This window comes from Mustela nivalis (assembly GCF_964662115.1).
Source record: "Mustela nivalis genome assembly, chromosome: 19".
NCBI lineage: Eukaryota > Metazoa > Chordata > Mammalia > Carnivora > Mustelidae > Mustela > Mustela nivalis.
The window spans coordinates 38094523-38114227 of NC_139038.1; the positions used below are offsets into that span (position 1 = coordinate 38094523).

Sequence of the window (19705 nt, forward strand, 5' to 3'; positions counted from 1 at the left end):
CTAAACCGAGCCAGAGCCGCTTACTGACTTACTCACAGCCCCCCGCCAGCTGCTTGCTGGTCCCCCAGGGCTCTGGGCCAGCGGGTGCACCGGCTTCCGGCCCCTGCGAGGTCGGGAGGCGGCCGGTCCTAGCACAGTGAGGAGAACAATCACTGGGTATTGTGTGCTCCGTTTGGAAGAGGGGAGGCGTGTTTGCTGGAGTCAATGCCCATCCCCAGTGTCCATGAGCTCAGGACAGGCCTTTCCCTGCATGAGTCTGAGGGTGAGCCCTGGTGGGAGAGGAGCGTGGGCCTTGCAGGTGATCGGCTCGAACGCAGCCTCGCTCCCCCGGTGGCATGGAGTGGGAGGCCCCCGCCAGCAAGCATCCCTGACCCTGCAACTGGGGGGCTGACAGGCTGCATTACTTTCCTGAGCCTGCCGTAATGAAGTACCACAGATGGGGGCCTTCAAGCAATACAAATTTATATTCTCATTGTTTAGGAGATCAGAAGTGCAAAATCCAGGTGTGGGCAGGGCTGGCTCCTGAGGTTTTGAGGGCGCATCCATCTCAGGTTCTCCAGCCTCTGGCCATCATTCTGTCTTTGCCTCTGCGCTAACCCGGCGTGCTCCTTGGGTGTTTGTCTGGTTTTCTGTACCCTAAGGACACTTGTCCATACATTTAGGGCCGTCCTCATCCAGAATAATCTCCCCTTGAGAACCTTAATTACATCCGCCAAGACCTCTTTTCCAAATAAGGCCACAGTCACAAGTTGTAGGTGGCTGTAGCTCTTGGGGGCCACTACCCAACCCGGTACATGCAGCAGTGCTCTGTGTCAAGGTCGGGAAGACCTTCACAGCCCTGGTTTCAGCTCTCTATGCCCTGCTTTGTCTGTCTGAGTTGTTCGCTAGGATCCAGCGTTCGGTTTCTGGAGGCTGCCGTACGCACACACCGTGTCCTTGTCCTTCCCTGGGGTTCTTCCTGGTAGGCCTCATAATGGGTCGGAGGTGCGACTGGGGGAGGCCCTGGAGTAGAGGCCTCACGTGGGGAAGCGGCACCCTGGGGGAAGGCACTGGGGGGCAGGGGGCTAGGCTGCTGGTGCTTGGCCTACGGGAGTGGGAGGGGAGCTGGAGGGAAGGAGGCCGAAGCCCACTGCTGCTGACAGTTGTTGGGGAAGTCTGCTGGGTACATATCCCCAAGGCCAAGAGGGGCCATGTTAATGACCCAGGAAGGGCGCATTTCTGTGAGCAAGGCGACCTGCAGGCCCTGAAGGGTCAGGGGTGGACAAGCCCCGGGGAAGCGGCCGTGAACCTTAAGTGGGAAGCTGCCAGTTATTATACCAGCAACAGTGGGTTTATCCGGGAGTAGGGGAGAATTGCAGTCTGGGACGAGCGAGCTACTCCCACCTCCAATAGGTCGAGAACCTCCAGGGCCCAGCAGCCTACCCCCGCTGCCCCCCACCACACCTTCCCCCAGGGGACCACTTCCCAGCAAGCTACAGCAAAATCACCCCAAGCCTGCGGGACCCAGGAGAGGCACTCTTCTGTGGGGGCGTATGGGCTGCTGTGAATGGAAGGTCCACCGGAGCAAGTGGGTGCTGCAGGCCTACTGGCTTCTCGCCGGCTGGGCTGCTTCTGGGGGTGGAGCCCCCCTTCCTTCCTCCTACTGGGAGAGTGCCGGTGAGCCTTGAACAATTCGGAAGCAGGGGTGCTGACCCTCGTGCAGTCAAAGCTCCATGTGGAACTGGACTCCCGAAAATCTGGTGACTGGACTCTATAGACAGCGCAAGCCGGGGAGTGCACGTTTCATCCGTTCCTTATAGTCTGTATCGCGCTCTGATGACAACAAAACTGAGGGAAAGAAAAATCACAGGGAAGAGAACTACCTTCACAGTCCTGCACTGTATCCAGAAAGAACGTCTGCGAGTAGGCGTGTGAATGGACAGTGCAGCTCAAACCCCTGATGGGCCAGAGGTCCAGCTGCTGCACCCACTTGCATGGCAGGGGGTCTCTGCCTGCTGGGTTGGTGCCCAGCCAGGCGTGGTGGTGCTGAGCGTGCCCCCTGCTGGCCTCCTGGCTCCGCTTTCTAAATGAGGTTTCTTCTTGTTAAGTTTCCCATTTCCCCTTTTTGACCGAGATCATTCTTTGAAAGCATCACTGATAAATCAGGTTTTCCATACTTAGTGGCGTTGTCCCTCAGTGCCGGGAAGGACTCTTCCATGTTGTCATGTCTGCTTCTTAGGCGAAGCGCATAACTTGATCCAGACCACTTAGGGCCAGATTCAAGTAACAACGAGGGTCAGGAGAGAGAAAAATCTCAAGTAGTCCAACTGAAAATGTGTATCTTTCCAATGCTGCAAGCCTTAGAGAGCATCTCCTTGTTGAGGACGTCATTTTTATTTTAAAGTTTGAAGAGATAACAAAATTCAAACCTTAAACTAATGGCATAGAACAGTAAGTAACATGATAATTGTGTGATGGACCAGAGCCAGGTGTGAGGGTAGCCAACCGAAATATTTCCCGGCCCTTACTCTAGTATAGGCGACATAGGTGAGAAAGGGTCTGTCTGTGAATCAAGCCCGGAGTCGTGTATGCCTGCTGCAGCCAGGAGAGCAGAGCGGCGGCTGCCAGAGCGCACCGGGAGAGCTGAGCACGTTTGCCAGGATCAGTGCAGGTGTTGAAAGGAAGCAGTAGATGGCAAACTCTGCGCAAAACAACAGAACTTCCAAGACGTCTTAAAACCGTACTGTTATTTCAAGAGAACTCTGTGGAACCAGATGCATTCTCAGTTATACAGATAGAAAGTCGTGAATTCAGACACTATGACTTTGGATGGTAGTTCTTTTTTTTTTTTTTTTAAGATTTTATTTATTTATTTGACAGAGATCACAAGTAGGTAGAGAGGCAGGCAGAGAGAGAGAAGAGGAAGCAGGCTCCCCTCTGAGCAGAGAGCCCGATGTGGGACTCGACCCTAGGACCCTGAGATCATGACCTGAGCCAAAGGCAGAGGCTTAACCCACTGAGCCACCCATGTGCCCCTATGAAATGCATTTGTATCAATAGGTGTCTCTGGATTATACTTTTGACAGATGGGACAAGTGAGGTGGGCACTCATTAATATTTCCGCAGCCATGTTTGTTCATGAACACTATCATTTTGTCAGTAAACCAGTGGTTTTAATATACACAGGGTGGTAATTAGTGGGATGTTGGCATTTCTGGTGCAGCCAGATTATAACTTGGTCCAAACAATTTTCTTCTTATTAAGTTCACAGTTGTTAGATTTCTGCCATTGTCTTTCTTTTCTAGGGCCAACTGTTGGGTATCTCTTGGTCAGTTTTTCTAAATTGTCATTTGAAAGAATATCCCTTCGGAAAATGACAGCAGTCTAGCTATCAGTCTCCGTGACAGCAGCATTTTTGGTGGAAATATCAGTACTGTGGTTTTCTTTGGCCTCCAGAGAGTCAAGTCCTGAATGCCCAGGAACCTTAATGGCCAGAGCCACTGGCAAAAGTGCAGCCTCGAGGGCACCTGGCTGATGCAGTCTTGAGGCTTCCAACTCCATGACCTCGGTTCAGGTCATGATCTCAGGGTGGAGGGATCAAGCCCCATGCTGAGCTCTGCACTTAGCACAGAGTCTGCTTAAAGATTCCCTCTCTCCCTCTGCCCTTCTCCCTGCTCTCTCTCAAAAAAAAAAATAAAGTATGGCATCTAATAAATTTTGGATATAGGAGTCATCTTAAATTTTATCCCCTTTGAAGCTAAGGAAACCTTGTTGATTCCTTAATATCCCCAAATCGTGGGCTACCCCAGAGGCCTATGATGGCCAGTATAAATGCATTCAGCTTTGCCCCGGCTGACGTGCAGGCTCCAATACGGGTGCACAGTGGCCTGTTGGGCAGCGGTCACTGGCAAGGAGGTGCTGCCTCGATGTCCTCACAGGGAGTGGCGCCAGCAGACCCAGCACGGTACTTAACCATTGTCTTCCGAATCAAATACAAATCATCAGAAGCTGTGAAAATGAGCATGGGGTAGAGGAGTTGCCCGTAAATTGTTCTGGGGAGCCCAGGGTGATCTGGCAGCGCTCAGCAGTCCTGAGGAGTTACGTTTGCGTCGGATGTGGCCCTTGTTCTGAGATCAGGTGCGCAAAGCCCCGTGCCTGAGGTTGAGCACGCTGCACATTTTCTCCGGAGACTCGTCTCTTTGAGGGCGGAAGTCTGAACGGATGCGTGTTGTATCCCGTGTGCAGGTTTGTGCAGCGGGAACAATCTTCCACCCGTTGTCACAACTTAGAGTCTGCAAAAAGCTGTCTTCCAGATCGGCTTTCCAGCTTTGTGAAAAGAGGGGTGCTGGCAGAGACACCGGGACACTGCTGGCCGTGCTTACCAACTGGAGCACTGAAGCTGCGCAGCAGGGGTCCGCTGTGCTGAAGAATCCACATGGATCTGCCGCCCAGAGTGCGGGAGCGTTGGAACAAGGGGGCTGAGGGATAACAGTCACTGCTCACAGGCCCTCAGCAGACCTCCGTCCCCAGCCACGGGTTTTTCTCAGAGGCCAAACAGGCATCTTACAGGGCCTAGTGCAGGGGATAATTAGTCCCTGAGCCGTGTAATCTGTTATGGGTCTGATGTCTTGAAGGCCAGGCCTTATTTGTAGGGTGCTCTTCTGGGGAGAAATTTTGCGGGATCGTTTGAATCTTGATGGGAGGTGCACTGCGGAGTCTGCCAGTGTGAGTTGAGGACTTTGCTTAGAAGGACACTGAAATAAAAAGAAAAAGGAAAAAAGAAAGAGGACAGTGGCTCATCCAATAAGGACAATTAACCAGGCAAGCCTGGAAACCCAAGGAGGGGCGTGGGAAGCTGGGAGGCGGTTGTAAAGGACAAGTCCATTGGAGTGCACCAGACTTCCAAGAATGGTGGCTTCTCGCTGGCTGGGCTGTTGCTGGGGCAGGAGGAAAAGCTTCCTTCCTCCTGTTAAGTCTGTTAACTGGCCCGGAGTGGCGGTGCTGAGATAGCCCCCTGCTGGCCACCTTCTTTCATTTTAAATGAGGTTTGCTTTTATTACTTTTCACCGGGATATGAACACGCTGAGAAAGCAGGACAGACCTACTCGGAAAGGAAGAGCTGCCTGCTGGGAAATATGGTGGCGGCCGTGCATCCTGGTTGTCTGGCCATGAGGGCCTCTGATAACAAGTGGCCTGGAGTTAAGTCTTGTTAATTTTTTAACTGAACCGTTCAGCGTGTGTGCGGCAGCGAACAGTAACTCTCGGGTTTTGGGAGCCCGGACCGCATGTCTCCAGACCCTTCTCCAGAGCAGGGTACTCCTGAGGACATAGACACACAAACCATGGTTATTGCTGCTCCACTGAGACAATGCTAGACGGCCGCTGTTTACCTTCCAGCCGTCTAATGGGACTTCTGTCCAGGCAGGGAGGTAGAGCTCCACTCATTCCCGGAGTTTGATGCCTTTTCAGGCAGTGATTGTTGGGCACCCCCTGGGGGGGCTCACTTACGGGGCTGGCAGTGGGGTGCTGGCCCACAGTGAGGTCAGTTAGGGGGGCCACCAGTGAGGTGTAGAGACCTGGAGCCGGGCGGAGGCCAGAGCAGAGGGCAGAGGCCGTGGTTGGGGACTGGTGAGTAGGTGAATGGCAGGTACTTACGGAGGGAGTCTCATAGGTTCCCAGAGCCGGTTCCGGGTGGTGGGGGCAGGGCTCCCCAGATACCACAGCATTCCCAGAATTCCCCTCAGTTGTGACACTATCCACCCAGAGACAGCGTCAGCCCCACAGGTGAGGGGCTCAGCCCCCCTGACCGCCCCCACCCCCTCCCCAGACGCCAGTCCCCAGTCCTGTGCTTCTGATCCAGCCTGCAGAGTGGAAGGTCCCTCCTTCTCGGGTTCTTCCAGTGGGCCAGAGTGGCTCACCTTGCTCAGGGACACATTTACCGGTTTATTGAGGCATGGGATAAAGGAGATGGATCAACAGTCCAAGGAGGAAAGGCACAGGGCAAGGTCTGGGGAGGGTACAGAGCTCCCAGTCCTCCCCAGGCGCCATTCCCCAACACCTCTGGGTGGTTAGCTACCTGGAAGCTTTCCGAACCCAGTCCTTTTGGGTTTTCATGGAGCTTGATTGCGTAGTATTGATTGACTAAATCATTGGCCATTGATGATTGGTCACCTTGGGGGTGACCTGTCCCCTCCCTGGAGGTTGCGGTGGGACCAAGAGTTGAACCATCTGATCGGTGGTTGATTGTCTTGGCAGCTGCCCTGCGCTTGGGCGAAGACCCAAAGTCCCCTTTAGTAACAGAACAGAAGACACTGCTGTGGCCCTTATCCTGGGAAATTCCAAGGGTTTTAGCAGCTGTGAGCACCGGACACCGCTGATCTTCCCCATGTAGCGTTAGAATCTGCAAGGCGCTGGGTGCACCCGGGCCATCAGTAAGCACTGAGTGTCTGTGTGGTGCACAGGGTCACCTGTGAGTAATGTTCAGGATCAGACGTGAGAGGCTGCACAGGCTGCTTTCCTCAATCCTCATTCTTCCCTTTTTCTCAGGGGACCGTGAAACAGCTCTTACTGTTCTCTGAGGCAGAGGGGAACCCATGCTTCCTTGACGTCTGTGGAAATTTCCTGGTTGTGGGGACAGACCTGGCTCACTTCAAAAGCTTTGATCTTTCCCGAAGGTACAATTTTTGTCTAAAAGTACAGGCCTACTTGGAGGTACTATGGTTCGGTTTCAGACCACTGTGGTAGAGCAGATATGGCCATAAAGTAAGTGAGAGGAATTTTCTGGTTTCCCAGTACATGTAAAAGTTATGTTTATTTCTGCTGCACAGTAACATTGTGTCCAAAAAATGCCCATGCCTTAATTAGAAATTTATGTTTTTGCTAAACCACACTACCCGTCATGCACACTCTCAACACACTGTCAGCACAGATCACAGGTCACCGTAACAAATCCAAGAATCACGAGAAGGTTCGAGTTGATGCAGACATGACCGAGATGTGACAGAGGCAGCAAGTGAGGAAATGCTGCTGGAAAAATGGCACTGACTTGCTCAACACAGCTTGTCACAGACTTCATTTTGTTAAAAAAAAAAAGTTGTGCATTAAAGTGGGGGATGCCTGCGCACATTTTAAAAATCAGTCAGGAGACAGAGAGGTGTGTAGAAATGAATAGGAGCTGGAAACTCACCCTCTTGTTCCACTAATTGTTTTTCATGACTGAATTTTTTTGTAACGTCTTATGTTTTGGCATAAATCCTTCTTAAAAAATATTTATCTACTTATTGGAGAAAGAGTGAGAAAGCAAAAGAGGGGAGGGGCAGAGGGCAAGGGAGAGCATGCATACCAAGCAGCTGCATGCTGACTAGGGAGCCGCACGCGGGGCTCCGTCTCAGGACCCTGAGGTTGTGACCTGAGCTGACCCTTAACCAATGGAGCCACCCGGGCGCCCCTTGGCATAAATTCTTGGTCTTTGTATCCTGGGGGAGGGAGCATACAGGATGACAGTTGAGCACGTAGAGCACAGGGTAGTTTTTAGGTGGTAAAAAATTTTCTATGTGGTTGTCAGAGCCTGTGGAACCTTATATCATGTAGTGAGCCTAAAATGTATGCCAAGTTCAGAGATCTTTTTGGGAATCCCAGGATGGAACACAGGACATGAAGGAACACTGCGAGTGTGCCAGAAACATGCGAAATGGTCTCCCTGCTTTGGGGGTCGGAGGCTTGTTGACACTGTTGGCCTACGGTCACACACAGAGCTGCCTTGCAGTCTGCAATGCACCCTCCCCTGACCCTGGCCGTGGAACGACCAGCCCGCACCGGCGTTTGGGTGCAGAGGCGAAGGACTGGGTAGCCAATGCAAGTTTTGGGAGCCAGGACTTCACTGTTGGGAGGAGGTGACAGGTAAGCAGGGGGAGGAGGCGAGAGCAGCCGCATGGTGATGGGTTGAGTGAAAGTCACGTTTAGCTTAAGACAGACTCAGTTGGGTCAGATACCCCTACATCCGGCAGTCCGCATGCATGTCCTGGGTGTGTGCAGTGGCTGAGAGGTTGCAAGCGCACCCAGCTGCGGGTCTCCATGGCATCCTCCATCAGGAGGACCGGGCTCCTTAGAGACATCATGGGACTGAGGCAAGAAATGTGCCCATGAGCCTGGGGTCTGGGAAACTGTCCCAGCCCAGAAAAGCCAAAGAAGACAGGACTGAGAAATGTCATGTGGGGCCTGAGGGGCTCCAACGACAGAGGATGTTAGGGAAACACAGAGGAAGTGGGACTTCCGTGAAAACAATCGAGATGAGCCTCTGCTGTCCAGCCAGTACTTCTTGGAGCAGCAACCAGCTAGAACCGGCTAATGCAGGCTGCTCACTTGCAGTTCTGTGCCCCTGTCACTGTGGCACATCAGCGACAGCCAGTTCTGGCAGGACCAATGGGGACAAGAGAGCTGCTTTTTGTGTCAGAAGAGTGGGGGAGGTTGTATATTTAATTTGTTCAGTAAACCTAGGAACTTTAAAAATTTACCCAGACAAATCTTGAATCATGTTTACACCTGGAAGTAATACAATGTTATTGTCAATTATACCTCAATTTAAAAATTTCATTTTAGGGGCGACCAGGTGGCTCAGTCATTAAACGTCTGCCTTCGGCTCAGGTCATGGTCCCAGTGTCCTGGGATTGAGCTCTATGTCGGGCTCCCTGCTCAGTGCAAAGCCTGCTTCTCCCTCTTCCACTTTCCCAACTTACATTCCCTCTCTTGCTGTGTTAAATAAATAAAATCTTTAAAAATAATAATATATTTTTATTTTATTATGTTTTAAAGATTTCATTTATTTATTTGTTTGGGAGAGGGGAGCTTGAGCAGGAGAAGAGGCAGAGGGAGAAGCGGTTTCTCTGCGGAGCAGGGAGCCCAATGTGGGGCTTGATCCCAGGACCCTGGGATCATGACCTGAACGGAAGGTACATGCCTCCCCAACTGAGACACCCAGGTGCCCCTCAATTTAAAAATTTAAAAAAGTTTAGGGGCGCCTGGGTGGTTCAGCGGGTTGGACCTCTGCCTTCAGCTCAGGTCATGATCTCAGGGTCCTGGGATCGAGTCCCGCATCAGGATCTCTGCTCAGCGGGGAGCCTGCTTCCCCCTCTTTCTCTGCCTGCCTCTCTGCTTACTTGTGATCTCTGTCTGTCAAGTAAATAAATAAAATATTTTTTAAAAAATTTTAAAAATATATTTTTTAAAAGTTTAAGTTCGCCCTGTGTTCTGAGCTGGCCCCCTTCCCGGGTGTCCAGATCCCCAGAGCAAGCACGCCTCGGCCTTCGAGGAGCCCCGAGTTCTGTGAATGAAGGTTTCCAGTCACTCAAAGAGCCAGTCCTGGCACCCTGAGCTGGCCGCATGCGAGGAGGGTGGATGGCTGAGGGGCGGGCTTGTGCTTTGCCCTGAGACCCTTGTGTCCCCCCTGCAGGGAGGCGAAGGTGCACTGTGGTGACAAGAACCTGGCGGCACTGATCCCGGGCGCCGTGGCCGTGGCCTCACTCAGGTGTAACGCCAGCGGCAGCAAGATCAGCATCCTCCTCAGCAAGGTGGGCAGCATCGGTGGCGGCCGTCCCAGGACCGCCGTGTTACTGGGTGCCCTCATGGACCGGGCACCGTGGGTACCAGCCAGTGGTTGAACAGGAGAGCTCGGCCCCTCCCCATGGCTGAATAGACACCCATCTAAGAATGAGTCAACCTGCTACGTGGTGCTGGGCAAGCCACCAATCGGGAGGCTTCCTGAGGACTGTGACCCCGCCGCACAGAGGCACGGAGAATACAAGGGGGAGGCAGAGCCTGGCCTGGCCAAGGGTCTACAGTCCATGGCAGGGGCAAGGCCGAGGCTGGCACAGTTGGTGGGCCGCCACGCAGGAGCCAGCCTTGGCCCAGGGCTGAGGCAGGAGAGTGAGAAAGCAGCTTTCTCGGATTGCTTCTCAGTGTGGGGGTGTGCGCACATTTCCTGGGGGCCCGCCGCAGCCGTCCTGAGGGTCGTCGGGATTGGCTGGTTCCAGCCCTCGCAGCAGTGTGGAGGTGGAGGGGAACCTAGTGAGGCCCCTTTGCAGGGCTGATGGCAACGTCCTGTCTCTGTCGAGTTAGAGGCATCAGAGGGCAGCAAGTGGGCCTGTAAAGACAAGCTTGAGTCTCAGAAGGGCAGTGTGGCTGGAAATGGGGGATCTCAGGAGGAAAAGAGCAGCCCTGCCAGCTGGAGCACCAAGACCGGACACGTGGAGAACGGTCACTGCATCCCGGGTGGACAGTCACTGATGCGGGCAGCTGGATGGCTGTGCCTGAGCACACGTGCACCAGAGCAGAAGCGGGGCATGCAGGGGGGAAGGGAGGAAGCACCCCAGGATGGGGTGCAATCTCCATGGTGCTGGGCAGGAATGGGGACGGCACAGGGATGCCTGGCCGCGCGGGCCCACTTCTCCGGAACACAGTGACACTGAGCATTAAGAACACCTTTCCTTGTGCTGGAATTCTTGCCTGTGGTAAAAGAAAAAATTACAAAAAGAAGTTCAGGTAGCGCAAGGGAGCTGCAGGGAAAATCAGCTGCCACCCGCCCCCGCCCGCACTCCCATGGGGGTGGGGAGTGCCAGGAGCAGAGGGTCTGAATTCCCACAGGCAGGGTCTGGGGCCGGAGGCCGCGCACCTTCATCATCACCGACGCATCTCTGGTCTGTCGCTCATCTTTGCTTGCGCTGGCTGTGTTCCTGGTCACTAGAAGCACATTCGTAGGTCCTCAGACCTGTTGATAATTTTGCGATTTTTCTGTTGCTCTCTACCTTACAGTATCCTCTTCTGTCTGAAATTTTGACAAATTCATTTATTTTACCTTTCTTAAATACTCAGGCCCACTTAGCATTCTGCCATCTTCTAGAATAAAGCCTTGCATGGTCTACCTGAACTCTTGGCGTTTGTTGCCCGAGCAACCAAGCTGATTCCCTCTTTCCTATTTTTGTCACCTGCATGAGAACTGTTTTTTTGGGACCCAGACTCCCGCGTGTCCATGTGGTCAGTCGACCTCAGCGAAGATGACGTCACTGCAGTCAGCACTGACCACAGCTGGATAGCGGGAGTCGGGCATTCATGACGCATTAAGATTTGTTTTCAGTGCTTGGAAATTGCAAAGTAGTGATCGAGCAGGGGTCTCAGTGGGATGAAAGTAAGTCGATGTCCACATTAGGAATGCCAGAGTGGCCAGTGGGTCGTGGACATGACGCTTGTTCTCAAATCTGTGGTGTGTCAGCCCAGTGGTACTGTGAGCTCCCGTTTTTCTCTTCCCCCAGGCAGACAACAGCCCCGACTCCAGAATCTGCTTCTACGATGTGGAAATGGACACGGTGACCATCCTCGACCTCAAGACGGGACAGATTGATCAGCGGGAGACATTGTCCCTCAACGGCCAAGAGACCAAGAAGTAAGACTGTGGTCTGGGAGGGTTTTATGGGAAATGCTGACACTGATGTTGAGTTACTGGTCAGCTCCCGGGAAGGTTGCTGAGCTGTGCTCCAGAGCTCGGGGACCCTGGTAGTTACCAGGACCCCAAACGGGTAGGACAGCCAATATGCCCAGGCCATGGGGATGGACTCGAGCCTCTGAGGTCCTGGAATTATCCGGAAGAACCGGGCTTCTGGAAGGTGGTGGTGGCCAGAGCTGAGTCTCAGGGAGGGCGTGGCGGTCACTCAGCTGCTAGCGCCTGAGAAGAGAGGGATTCTATGTGGGTCAACATCGTATTTCTAGAGAAATAGCGCTCACTCTTCAGGATTTCATGGTCGTCATTCCTTCTGCCGCAGGGAAAGTCCACCCTGCTCTGTGGAGGGCGCCCATTTGGTTCTGCAGGAAGGGACGCCCGAGGGCCATGGGTGCTGCTCTGGGCACGGAGTGGACGCTGAGACCAGTGCTTCACCGAGCGCGTGGCCGCACAGTCCACGGCTGGCCTTGCTGGCTCCCGTTCCTTTTGCTCTGTCACAGCCCCCGCCTCCTGGCCCAGCTCAAATTTTTTTCCAGAACCTTCTTTCTCCTGGTGGCTTAAACTGACTGCTGCTGGTGGTCCCACCTGGATACCCCACCCCACTTCTCCCCAGCCTTGCTCTGTTCTAGGGCTCCAGATGTCCACAGGAACCAGTTGCCATCACTGGAGCGCCATTCCCCAGAAGCTGTTCTTGTCCGCCCTGCTCACTCTTCATGGTCACCTGGTCTGAAACCTCCCAGCTGACCTTTCCCTCAGTCCGCCGTCTGTGACTCATCCCGTGTTCCTTGTTTGAGCTGTGTCTTAGACTTGCCCTCCACCCTCCACCTCTGAGCTACATCCGGCCCATCCTGTCACTTCTCCAGAGGCGGTGGGACAGTGCGCAGCCTCCCCTCAGACACCGGTCTTCTGAGATCCGACCCTTCCTTTGCCTCCGGACACAGCTCGTCTGTGGGCAGCACCGCAGCGCCTGGGCCCCAGGTCGCCCCAGCAGCCCGCACGGCAGGAGCCCTCCATGGCGGCGGCTGCAGAGCCAAAGCAGAGCTCCCTGGCGAGACTCCGCGGGGCCTCTCGACCAGCTCACTTCAGACTGGGTGTCCTCAGGCAGGCTGTGCGCAGGGTGCTGAGCAGAGCGGCTCCTGAGCCAGCCGCCTAGGCAGTGCCCGCTGGCCTGCTGACGCCGACCCAGATCCCTGGCACATGCTTCCAGAGGCCACGAACACGGGTGCTCCTCTCGGCTCTCAGGACTCGTGCCGGGCCTTCTGTTACAGGAGCCATGCCTTCGTGGATGAGAAGCTGACGGATCTCATCCCCGTGAACCATTTCTGGGACCAGAGCGAGCCCAGGCTGTTTGTGTGCGAGGCCGTGCGGGAGGTGCCGGGAGACCAGCAGCAGCCCAGGGACAAGAAGCCATCCACTGAAGACAGTCCCAGCCCGACGGTACGGTAGCCACACCGCCTTTGTATCTAGTCACAGGGGGCTCAGGGGGCTCATGATCCTCCCAATGTGCTTTATAGGGAAGTTCGGGGGCAGTTGGTGCCTGGAGCAGAATGCCACCTTGAGGCCGCCTGGCCTGCGTCCCCCTCTGGGTTGGCCCGGCCCTCTTTGTCTGGTCTCACTCACACTGTCCTGTTTTCAGTTTTCCTGTTACGTTGAGTGTGGCGTATTTCTGTCTGGGGCCCAGCCTATGACCGAAAGTGTTATGGAGCTAAGCCATGGTGGGGGCCTGTCTTGGGGCTAAGTCAGCCGACTGTCACTCTTCCCACCAATGGGGCCGATTCCTGCTGCATTGGCCTCCTTGCCTGCTCTCTGGCCTCCACCCTGACCAGACTCCCCGGCTCTGCGGGGCATGCCTCCCCCAGGAGGGCCCAGGACTCCAACACTGTCCAGACTCATGCTGTTGGAACGTCTGTGCTCCCTGGGAAGGCCCAGCAGCCAGCTGAGCCTCCTGCTGTGGTCTTGTTCCGGAGGGGTCCATAGTTGGTTCCCTGTACGTCAGCAAGGGCAGCTGGCCCGCTTGCACTGGCCAACTTGTCTCCCTACCTCAGGGTGGGGGGAGCGGAGACCCCAAGATGGTCAGCAGTCATGCCCTGAGACTTTTGGAAGCAGATCCGATCCTTGGCTCCAAAACGCCGAGTGGTAAAACACGCAGAGCAGGAGTCTCTGGTGTCTCACTCCGGAAGTGAGAGGCAGGCACACGCGGGGGCTTCTCCCGGAAGAGGGTGTCAACCCCAGGCAAGCGAGGAGGGCGCGTGCTGATCGCCCGTGAAAGACACTTCCCGGCACTCTGGTCGGAGACTCTATAGGGCTCCTGTGAAGATGATGAGAAAGTGCGGGAACCGGCACAGCGACCTGGCACAACAACCTCCCACTGTTCTGGTCGGGCATGTTCCACTCACGCGGACGGTGCTGCTGCCCCAGGTCACACACAGCGGGACCCAGCCGAGCCCCCAGCCTCTTGGCTCCGTATCCCTTCTCCCTTCAAAGCAGAGGAGAAAATCATTCTGCTGTTGTTGGTGCTTTTAAAGATCGGTTTATTTATCTTTAGAGAGAGCATGTGAGCAGGGGAAGGGAGGGGGAAGAGAATCTCGAGCAGACTCCCCCTCTGAGTGCGGAGCCCCAGGCGGGGCTCTGCCTCATCACCCCAAGATCATGACCTGAGCCGAAATCAAGAGGCGGAGGCTCAGCCGACGGAGCCCCCAGGCGCCACCGCTATTACAGATTTTTAAATGAGAGTCAAGGAACTGAACAGAAAAACCTGGAAACAGAGTTCTTTAGCTTCATTCACCAACTGTGATGGGAAGAATTAGCTTTTGTTGCAAGAAAATCCATGCGTGTGAAGGGCCTAGCCGCTCTCAGAATGCACAAGGCTCATCCTTCCAGAAGCAGGGAGTGGATTATCTGTGTATGACCGTGTTCGCCGGTTCCTCCTTTTTTCTCTGTTGTGTGTAAACATCCTAACCCTGAAAATAGGAATTAGATGCCGAACTGCAAACAACAGTTTCCCTCTCTCGCAGGCGGACGTGATGATTCTGTCCTTCTTTGTGACGGAGGAGCACGGCTTCTTGTTCCACGACAGCTTCCCCCGGCCTCCTGCCTACCAGAATCTTCTGGGGATTGAAGTGCCTCATTATTACTTCACGAGAAAGGTCGGAGCCCCATGAGCACAGGGCCGCGTTCTCAGGTCCTCCTCCCCTGTGAGGCAGGAGTTTACGGAGAGCCGCCAGGGTGCCCCGGCTCCCCTCCTGTTAAGTGAGGCGAGCCATCTGCTCTCATTCGTTCCCCAGAAGTCCAGCAGTTAGGAGGTTTCTGGGTCAGGACACTTACAGGACTTGGCTTTGCCGTCAGGACAGGGTAGGGCTGAGGTGGAGGGTCCAGGATCCCCGGACTCAGGGCTAACGACGATGCAGACCCGCACAGTCCCGGCCCCAGGTGGTGGCCCTCTCAGGAGCCGCATCACACATACTTGTGTTTAGTGGTAACAGATGGGGTTGTTAGCAGCCACACATGCACACTCCCAGCTCAGCTGTTTTGGATAAGTTCTTGGCCTTCTCTGGGCTTGGCCTCCTCGTCACCCTGGCCCCTAGAACCGTGAATGTCCCACAGCAAGGCTGCTGGGTGCCGCAGCTCTGTCCACACGGCCTGCCTTCCTTCCCTCAGTGTAAACCGTCCGTGCCGCCACAACGTTGCCACACCTCCTTCTTACTTAGTGCTCCTTGGTCATTTCCATTTCTCCTCAAGTTGAGAGCTCAAAAAGTTATGAAGACACTTAAGGTCCTTTCTATGACATTTCCCCATTACTTTTCCATCACAGATTGTGGTTTACTCCATACACTGACATGCCTCCTCTCTTGCCCCTCCTTTCCGCCTGCGTCCACCCAGCTCCTGGTCCCAGAGAGCAGGTGTGTGTGGCACGGCTCTGAGTGCCACTCCCCACCTACCATCTGTTCCCCGAACCTTGCCGTGTTCCCAGGGTCTGTTTTACTTTACTCTAAGCTGCACTTGTCCACCCGCTGGTCCTGTCTGCTTGCATGCCTTGGTCACCAGGCTTGATGGGGACCGCGGTATCATGGCAGCCCCTGGGTGGGAGCAGCACACCCGTGTCGCACCACAGAGCCCTCACCTGGCTCCGACTGTGGCACAAGCAGTGTTTGTCACAAGCACCCAGTGTGTGTGACTCAGGGAGTTTGTTCATCCGGATTGGCGATATAGGAAGTCTTTCCAATTTTTGTTTTGTTTTAAGGATTTTATTTATTTGACAGAGATCACAAGTAGGCAGAGAGGCAGGCAGAGAGAAGGGAAAACAGGCTCCCTGCTGAGCAGAGAGCCTGACTCGGGGCTCAATCCCAGGACCCTGGGATCATGACCTGAGCCGAAGGCAGAGGCTTAACCCACTGAGCCACCCCGGTGCCCCGGAAGTCTTCCCAGTTTGACCTCTGATGTGGCTGTAACAGATGGCTTTAAAGCATTGTGTTTCTTTAATGCTGCCCTTCTTCAGGTTACTGGCCTGTATTCAAGGCCCTCAGCATGGGTCCGGGGGCTCCCCACCTGCACGCTCGAGGTGTGGATGTGAGTCTGATCCCCACAGGGTCCCCAGCTCTGTGTCCTCCTCTCAGAACAGAGATGAGGCTCCAAAATGTGGGCAGCGGTGAGTGCATGTGGCAGGTGACCCACAGGCTGTCCTGTTTGTGTGAGAATTCCCAAGCGCAACCGCAGCGTGCCTGTTCAGTCAGAACTCAGCATCAGACGGAAGTCAGGCCTCTGCCCTGTGCTTTGTGCGTACATCTTCTGGAAGTTCCCACTCAGTGCAAGCTCTGCAGCACTCAGCCTCCTCCTGACACGACCCAAACTGTGCTCTTCCACGAGCCCTAGATTCGAGCCACCCAGACAGTGGGCTGCCCCGGGTCCTTTGCTTATGCTCTGCTCTATACCTGGAAGAGTCTTGCCATCCACACCTGGGTCTGACAGATCCTCCCCGTGTTTGAAGGCCCAGGTTAAGTGCCCCCCTGACATGCTGACATGGGGGACCACAGGTGAACAGCAGAGGGAGAAGTGAGATGGGGGCTGCTAGGAACTGAGAGAGAGGCAGGGGTCACACAGCAGCAGCGGGATGAGATCAGGATTCCTGGGCCAAATTCCGCCGAGGTGAGTGGTTCCCCCAGAGGACCCTGCAAGTCTCAGCTGCCACTCAGATACCATCTGGGTGCTGGACAATTCAACTCAATTCTTTTTTTTTTCCCTTTTTTCTTTTCTTTTTTTTTTTTTTTACTGAAGTACAGTTGATATCTGAAGTTGTATTAGCTTCAGGTATACAACATAGTGACTTAACACTTCTGTCTACAGCTTTGTGCTCAACATGACCAACTCAGTCCTGACACCATCCACCCAGAGACAGCGGCAGGTCCCACAGATTAAGGGCTCAGCCCCACTCAACCGCCCCCACCCCAGATGCCAGGCCCCGGTCCTGTGCTTCTGACCACAGGCCACAGAGCAGAGGCTTCCTTGTCCTCTGGCACACTAGGAATCCAGGTTATTGTTTTAGAAGATTCTACCTGAAATCATATTGCCGTCACTTAATTTTAAGACTGTGCCCAGGTGGGTCATGGAACTTCTTCCTAGGGCAGAACAGACCTGGGAGGCAGGCACCTGCATAGTCTTTTCATAACTATTGAGAAGGTGGCATTAGCAAGCGGCTCTGATGACCTTGAGCGCCCTCAGACTTGCACTGCGTTTAGCAGGTCTGTGGTTAGGTGTTCACACCTGCCATGTCCATGCCTGCAGGCAGACCCGACACTGACGCAGCTCTCAAGGCAGAGACTTAGCGTAGGCATTTGCTTTCCACGAGCTGATGACCAACTGTGGCCTTTGTCATTCAGCCAGGAGAAGCAGACAGAGAAGAGCAGGGGGACTCAGGGTGCCCGTGCGTGGGCAGGAGACCCCTACGAGACTTCGTCGGTCTGGAGGACTGCGATAAGGCCACGCGGGACGCCATGCTTCACTTCAGTCTGTTCGTCACCGTCGGAGACATGGATGAAGCCTTCAAGTCTATCAAACTCATCAAAAGGTGAGGACTCTGCTCCTGGAGGTGTCAGGGGGATGTGCGTGGCTCTGGGGTCTGTCTTTAGGGCGCTATCCCTTTCCCACGGAGGTTCTGAGGATCAGTAACTCTTCTGTGACTGTGTCATGGCATATCTCATGGTTTGTCACCCGCGGAAACACCACCACTCTTGGGGATGCCAGGACCCCCCGGTGCGCTGTCACAGAACAGGTGTATTATGGGAGCACAACAGGGCGCACAGAGCAGGTGAGCCCAGCTCGCCTCTACGGGGCTCCTGGGCTCTTGGGATACTGTTAGCTTGCTTTTTTTTTTAAAGATTTTATTTATTTATTTGACAAGGAGAGATGGAGCGAGAGAGGGGGAACACAAGCAGGGGAAGTGGGAGAGGGAGGAACAGGCTTCCCACTGAGCAGGGAGCCCGATGAGGGGCTCGATCCCAGGACCCTGGGGTCAGGACCTGAGCCAAAGGCAGATGAACGACTGAGCCACCCAGATGCTCCTACTAGCTCGCTTTACCAGAAAGTGTTCACTGTTCTTCCTAGTCGCAGTTGCTAAATATTTGTAATGGCTGTTCCTCTGGGAATAAGTGCTACCAGACAGGAAGGTTTAAATAACAAACACTCAAAACAGTATAGTGAAAATGCAATTAATGTTGCTGTAAAAGAAATTTTTTTAAAAGAAAGTTTTTAAAGATTGTTTTTTAAAAGATTTTTATTTGAGAGAAAGAGAATGAGTAGGGGGTGGGGCAGAGGGAGAAGCTGGAGCCTGATGCAGGACGCGATCCCAGGACCCCAAGATCATGACCTGACTAAAGGCAGACGCTTAACCGAGCCACCCAGGCACCCCTGTTTATTTATTTTAGAGAGAGAGAGAAAAAGCACTCGTGTGCATGGGAGAGGGAGAGGGAAAGCAGACGCCCCACTGAGTGCGGAGCCATATGTGGGTCCAATCCCAGGACCCTGGAGCTCACTGCCTGAGCTGAAACCCAAGTCAGCTCAACTGACTGTGCCACCCAGACACCCCTTTTCTAAAAGAAATTCTTGCTTAAGGGCTGTCTGCGAGTAGCCTCCTGTCTATACCTGAGAGAATTCAGCAGTTCTCAAGAGCATTTGGCAGGTTTTAATCTCCAAAGGATAGGAAAATTATTGCAGAATGAAACTAAAATGGAAGAAAAAGATGAAAAATTCAAGACGCCTGAAACAGGCCCCACCCCCCCTCCTGGCCTGCCACAGAATGCCCTGCAGCGAAGGTTTCTGTAATGTTGAAGCACCTTTCAAAATAGCACACAAGCCCTAGTCCTTTGTCTAATTTCTAACACAGTGAGGCCAGACTTTGTGATGGAAGAGCCTTTTGCACGCTGGCTGTGGATGTGGACAAAGAGGGTTCTTAGTTTGGGGGGTGAACCGGAGTCCGGATGGTATGGACCAGCCTTCCTCTGGTCACCTGTCATTTAATATAAACACAGTCACAGACCGTGATTGACAACAAGGTCAACTTGAATACTTCCACATACCCTTACATGGTTGTATGTGTAATATAGTGAAGCTGTAGATCTTAAATATTTTACTATTTTTTTGGAAGACTATTATTTTTAGCATGTGATTTGGGGTCGAGGGGAGTCCTTTGCAGACAGTAGCTCAGAGGTTCAAGGAAGGTCAGACTTGAGTGTTGCCATGAGTGTGCTGGTATCAGACATGACCTGGTTATTTCTACAGTGTGTGATGAGTTAATTATAAATGGTCAGGCAATAGATGCTTTTTTGGTCATTCTCAATTGCTCTTTTTGGTTTTTTAAAGATTTTATTTATTTGAGAGCGAGAGCAAGGGGAGAGAGAGCAAGAGGAGAGGGGGAAAGGGGGAAGCCAGCTTCCCACCAAACAGGGAACCCGATGCGGGACTCCATCCTGGGACCCTGAGATCATGACCTTAGCCAAAGGCAGACGCTTAACTGACTGAGCCCCGCAGGTGCCCCTGCTTTATGTTTTCTAAAGCACCAACCCCAATCCGCTGTTCGTTCTTCCTGGAGACGAACCACACGCTGATCTCCACACTCTCTGGAAGGTCGAAAGCAGCAAGGCCTAATGTTTCTTAGCAGGAGGCAGCCTCATGTTGGGGAGGCAGCCAGCTGGCCTGGGGCGGACCCAGCTCTGCGTGCTACCCACGGCCCCGTGTCCGTGTCGTAGG

General features: G+C 53.8%; 1 protein-coding gene across 4 annotated transcripts in view; it reads left to right on the forward strand.

Annotated features, from left to right (window-relative positions):
• Positions 1-19705, forward strand: part of IFT140 (intraflagellar transport 140) — a 72004-nt gene that overhangs the window by 20419 nt on the left and 31880 nt on the right. For all 4 annotated transcript variants that reach the window (XM_082713592.1, XM_082713591.1, XM_082713590.1 and 1 more), the window contains 6 exons: positions 6526-6653; positions 9428-9545; positions 11283-11413; positions 12736-12904; positions 14482-14613; positions 17341-17528. In XM_082713592.1, coding sequence (XP_082569718.1) covers positions 6526-6653; positions 9428-9545; positions 11283-11413; positions 12736-12904; positions 14482-14613; positions 17341-17528 — 866 coding nt within the window. The remainder of the gene's footprint in view (positions 1-6525; positions 6654-9427; positions 9546-11282; positions 11414-12735; positions 12905-14481; positions 14614-17340; positions 17529-19705) is intronic.